This window comes from Solanum stenotomum, chromosome 4, assembly GCF_019186545.1.
Source record: "Solanum stenotomum isolate F172 chromosome 4, ASM1918654v1, whole genome shotgun sequence".
Taxonomy (NCBI): domain Eukaryota; kingdom Viridiplantae; phylum Streptophyta; class Magnoliopsida; order Solanales; family Solanaceae; genus Solanum; species Solanum stenotomum.
The window spans coordinates 21310000-21316019 of record NC_064285.1 but is presented as its reverse complement, the minus strand read 5'-3'; the positions used below and the strand labels follow the sequence as shown (position 1 = coordinate 21316019).

The window sequence follows — 6020 nt, the reverse complement described above, 5'->3', positions numbered from 1 at the left end:
TATTGAACATACAATGAATAATATATATTAATAGTGAATATATTTATGATATGTATATATATTGATGTCAATTTTTATATTTAATATGCAAAATGACTTTCATCAGTACGTCGCTGAGAATCTAGATAGTTCGGTCCAATTAACCCCTGAATTGTCCACCCAGATTTGGAAAGAAAAAGTGGCAGGAGGGACACACAAGGGTAGATGCTATGGTCTAGGCTCTCGAAACGATGTTAGACGACTCCAGTCAGGCTTAGAAGGTATTGGAGCGTCACGTCAAGCCGAGGCACTTGACGGTGTTCAGATTGCTACTATGTCGGATCAAATAGCTAAACTTACAACGGCACTAGCAGAGTCAGAGCGGAGAAGAGTAGTTGAACAAACAAGCATGAGTGAGACTGTTCAGCAAATCAAAGAACAAGTGATGAACCTCGCTCGTCGACCTACTACTTCCGCTCCCGATGACACCGACAACGAGAGTGATGATGATGATTATGTAGATCTCACTCTCTAGTTTAGATCTTTGGACATTTATGAACTTTTTGAAATTTTGAAACGAATTTTAAAAGACTTTATAAGTGTTTAATTTATGATTTATATACTTTTGAATGTTATTTTAAGTTTGTTGTTTTATGTTTTGTTTAGATTGTTTATAATTGTGTATTTGATTGGGATGAATAGTGTAGAATTGAATTGAATTGCATTTGCAGGTGGGCAGTAGAAATTGCCAGTTTTTGCTGTAAAAAATATTGTAGAAAAAGCGACGGACAGCGTGGTTTAGTCCGTCGCTTTTCTGGGGTTAATTTTTTTAAAAACCCATAAAAGCGACGGACAGAGTGGTTTAGTCCGTCGCTTTTCTGGGTTTTTAAAAATTAAATTTCTAGAAAAGCGACGGACAGTGTTCTTTTGTCCGTCGCTTTTCTGGAATTTTCAAAAATAAAATTTCAAAAAAGCGACGGACTGCGTCGCCTTTTAGAAATAAAAAAAATCAAAATTAAAATAAAGCGACGGACTCCGTCGTTTTTTTTTAAAAAAATCAAAAAAAAAAAGTAAATATGCGATGTCGTCCGTATCTTTTTGAAAAGCGACGCTGTCCGTCATGTTTTGAAATGCGTAGAGCTAAAAAGCGACAGAAGTGACTACGTCGCTTTTCCGTCGAATTTGACCAAAAAAACGACGCAGTCCGTCGCTTTTGACCGTCGTTTTTGACAATTTTTTAGTAGTGTCACAAACGATTTGCCATGTAGGCAAAAAATGCTTAGACGGTTCAAATTTGAGGTGGTAGAGGTGTTCAATAGGTACTAGGTGTAGTTGAGGTGTCTAAATGAATAATGAGGACAACTTTGAGGGGCCGCAGATGACTTTGGCCTTCAGTAAACCTCTTATACTTACATAATTTGTCTCAATTTATATGGAACATGAAATTTTTTGAGAGGCAATTAAATTATTATTATATTTTAAATTATTAATTATTGCTTTCTCTATTTAAAAAAGAATGACATTCTCTCCTTTTTAGTTTGTTTAAAATAGAATGAACCATTTCTTTTTTTGCCAACATTTTAATCTCAACTTTCCACTTGACATATTTAAGGTTACAAGATGAAAGAGAATTTTGATATATTTGATATAATTTTACTTTAGAACCACAAAACTGAAAAAGCTTCTTTATTTTCTTAAACTTCCTGTCAATTACTAAATATAAATAGAAAAAAGTTATAGCAGAAGGACAAATCGGTCAATTGACTGACTATTCACTCTTTTATTATATATAATATAATAGAAGATTATTATTTATTACTTATTAAATAATAATAGAACATAAACTAGCTAGGTCTCTTATTTATTTGTATATATATAATAAAAGGGGGGAATTGGAGATCATTATAGCTAGTTAGGTTCTAAAGCAAAAGTGCTTGGACTTCCTTAAGACTTCAAACTCCATAAACACCAACAAAGTCTTCCTTTAAAGAGCCTATATAGAGTCTACCAAATTGTTCTTGAACTTCACTTATGGAATCACGTTACTGAGCCGAAAGATTCAGCGAAACGATAACATTCCCAAGCACATTAATCCTTTGTGCAAACGAAAATTTTGGTGGAGTCATTGATTGATTGTTCACAATGTTTACAGCCACAAAATAGTCCCCTAAGATTGTCCTCTTAATATTAATTGGATATCCATTCAAGTTTGTAAATACTTCTGTTGTATTAGCTTTTCTGCCTCTGATCCAAAATCTCTTGATTCTGTTGGCTATTAATTCTGTGACAAGGACATATGAACCATCTAAACTGACTGCTACTCCTGCTGGCCCTGCTAGTCCACTTACAAGTAATGTGACCTGATTTGTTCTTATGTCATACTTGAATAATCTCCCTGTTGTATCTTTGCTTTCAAGGAGTAAAGTTATGTTACTGCAAAAATGAAAAAAGTTGATCAAGATTAAAGTGGATCTAGTAAATACAATAGTAATAATAATACTTTATTTGTTTAAAAAAGAATGACCTAGTTTGATTTGGAACGGAGTTTAAGAAAAGAAAGAATTTTTTAATCTTGTGGTTCTAAATTAAAGCTATGTCTATTGTACCAAAATGCTCTTTAATTTGTGGCCTTAAATGTGTCACGTGGAAAGTTGAAGTTAAAATGTTGCCAAAAAAGGAAAGGGGTCATTCTTTTTTAAATAGACTAAAAAGGAAATTTGATCATTCTTTTTGAAATAGAGGGAGTAATACNTTGATGTCGGTATTATTTTCTCAATTAAATATAAAATATACCGACCTCATGAGGTCGGTATTTTTATTGTAATTCATTTTTTCCGGGAAAAATTCCGACCTCCGGAGGTCGGAATTTGGTTTTCCCTCTTTATTTTGCATAAAAACCGACTACTTGTAAATACCGACCTCCGGAGGTCGGAAATTACTGACCTCCATTTGAGGTCGGAAATTTTTAGGTCGGTATTCACTGTTTTTTTAGTAGTGTATAAACTATAGGGACATTTACAAAGAGAGTTAATTGCCTCTAAAAAAACTTTTTTTAGAAACAATTAAACTATTGTCGTTAAAGATACTACTGAAAATGGTAATTTTAGGATTCTCACTCAACTTTTAAAGTAGACAAACTGTTTCTTTAAAAAACGGCATTCATTTTGCCCAAGTGTCACAACCAAAAAGTGGATTCAATACATCATATGCTGTGTTTTCTTTGTTTCAAGTTGGAGATTTTATGTGATACTTAGGTATATTTGAGTAGTTTAGTGACTCTCATGATATTTTTTGTAACTTTTTTAATCATAAAAAGGCAATTCAATACTTTGATGCAATAAAATAAAAATTGGGTCCATCTAGTTAAATTAACTTATCACTTATTATTTTTCTAGGTTATCAATTCATACTCAATAAACGATAGAAACTTATTCACACCTGATATTTATATCAAGTCAATACATGCATGACATGTGTGTAACAAACTCAATTTTCAACACAAACACTGATATATATATTGTTATTACGGAATACAAGTTACAACGTATAATACCCACAACAAAGTAACAACACACTAATTATAGATAGATAACATAGAAGAGGGTAACTAGAAGGGGATGAGATTCTAGACCATAGAAAGGAGATGAGAGGATCAGAAAGTCCAAAGCTTCACATAATTTGCAAAAACCTATTTTGCTCTCCCAAGTCTCTATTTATCAACCCGGATCCCACACATAGCCTTTTAATTCGGCTTTGGGCTGCTTTGTCAATACTGGTCTAGGCCCATTCATAACAATACCTTCAGCCCCAATAAGAACCTTGTCCTCAAGGTTCAAGTAGTACCAATTTGATATCATTGTGAGGATTCTCATTGGAGCTATTAAGGAAGCTATACATACTAACATCAGCAAGTTAGAAGAAGGTGTAGGCAGTTCTCTTACAACTTTACCGATGAGCAGTACATTGCTCCAAATTATCACAGGGCGACTCCAACCTTCCGCTTTTAGGAGATAAAGTGACTCAAAGAACATAATCTCAACATTGTAGATATGTGATATAACACTCATTAGCAACTTTGTATGCCCTTTTGGTGCAATATAACCCTTTGTTACTATGTATTCCTTGTTAGCTAAAGGAATCAGAAAGCTAGTTGTATCCCTATGAATAGACATGTCAATGACCCAAGCTACACAATTTCTTGAATTGGCCTCCTTATTTTGAGACACCAATGGTGTATCCATATTCTTAGTGTCATTAATCGCAATGAGTTCCTTGAAATCATCCACAACCATGCGTGAATAATTGTTTGCAGCGCCAAGAATTACGGGGAAAAAACTAGAACCAGGATCAAATGGAAAGCTGAACCCGAAATGATCAGGTGGAAATCGATACAACGATAATGGGAGGTTAGCATGACCGAATTCCTTGAAGTAATCAAATATAGATCTTTCCATAAGTTGGGTGCAACTAAAAATCGAAGGCAAACAAGGGAGTGCAAGACAATTATTATCAAACATGATAAGCTCACCGTACTCTCCCTTAAATGCAGAAACTGTTCAGAAATTTTCATCAAACATATGGGATGCCAGATTTGTTGAATCAGTTATCACTGAATGTTCGACTTCCATGTCAATTTTCTTATCGGGCATTTCAACGAACACTTTGCAGGCATAGCCGTTTGGGTTGTTCTTTAAGTCATATTTGGAGTCCAACATGGGACCCAAAGTCTCAATATTAACCAACGATGGACTAATCGCCTGAGAGTACTCCACTGTCCTATGATTCTTGTTTCTGGGAATGGGTAAGAACTCGCGTTGTTTGTCCCTAGTACGGGAGCGAAAATGAATCAGCAATTTGTCCACAAAATGGTCCCAGCCAGCCAATTGTTTGTTGCAAAACAACTATTGATACCATTCCAAAGCTTCACCATTGAGATAAAAGGATGCCAAGGTTAGCTTGTGCGTTTTTGCGATTCCGTAAAAATCAGAATAGCGTTCAGCTTGGAAAATCCACGCCTCTGGATTTTCACCACGAAATCATCCTAGTTCCACCGGAGCTGGCCTATGACGGAGTGTGGGGGCTTCAAGAGTGTTTTTCCCGTGATGGGGACGAGCAACCTCCATTGTTGGATCTCGAATGTGAGGCCCTGCCGGAACGAACTTTCCGGTAACCTCCTATAACATATGGCGAATGTCTGCAATATCTTTGGAAAATGACTCTTTTGCCTCCTTAATGGATTCATTGATGAGAGCCTTGAGTCTTTGGTCCTCCATGAGAAATCTCTGGATGAAAGCACCAATGTAACAAACTCAATTTTCAACACAAACACTGATATATATATATATTGTTATTACGGAATACAAGTTACAACGTATAATACCCACAACAAAGTAACACACTAATTATAGATAGATAACATAGAAGAGGGTAACTAGAAGGGGATGAGATTCTAGACCATAGAAAGGAGATGAGAGGATCAGAAAGCCCAAAGCTTCACATAATTTGCATAAACCTATTTTGCTCTCCCAAGTCTCTATTTATCAACCCGGATCCCACACATAGCCTTTTAATTCGGCTTTGGGCTGCTTTGTCAATACTGGTCTAGGCCCATTCATAACAATGTGTTTACCACATAGAGTATAATTAATACTGAACTATGGTTAAACTAACATGTACTCTTACATCATTAAATCACTTAAATATAATAACAAACCTGGTGGCGCAGAATATTGATCCTGAATCTGTAAAATAAACTACTCCATTTAATTGATCGATGTCTACCGCGTTTGTAAAGGCAAAAGGGTTGCCATCTATGCCCGTAACAAGTTGTCTAGCAGGGCCTCCGTTTCGTCCAACAACCAAGAGCCCATAATTGATGTCAGCTATGTAGAGGTCACCACTTCTATAGTAAAACCCAATGCCAAGGGGTCTTTCACATTTAATTAGTAAATTTGGGTCATTTTTCCCATCACATACCTCCTTTGTCCTAAACACAAAGAAAGTAAGAGCCCATTTGGATTGACTTAAAAAAAGTAACTTTT

At 35.5% G+C, this 6020-nt stretch overlaps 1 protein-coding gene across 1 annotated transcript in view; it reads right to left on the bottom strand.

Annotated features, from left to right (window-relative positions):
- Nucleotides 1–1769: 1769 nt before the first annotated feature.
- Nucleotides 1770–6020, bottom strand: part of LOC125862561 (protein STRICTOSIDINE SYNTHASE-LIKE 11-like) — an 8497-nt gene continuing 4246 nt past the window's right edge. The window contains exons 2-3 of the mRNA XM_049542669.1: nt 5693–5965; nt 1770–2412 (exon numbers count right to left, since the gene is read on the bottom strand). Of these exons, the coding sequence (XP_049398626.1) occupies nt 2022–2412; nt 5693–5965 (664 nt within the window). The 3' untranslated portion in view covers nt 1770–2021. The remainder of the gene's footprint in view (nt 2413–5692; nt 5966–6020) is intronic.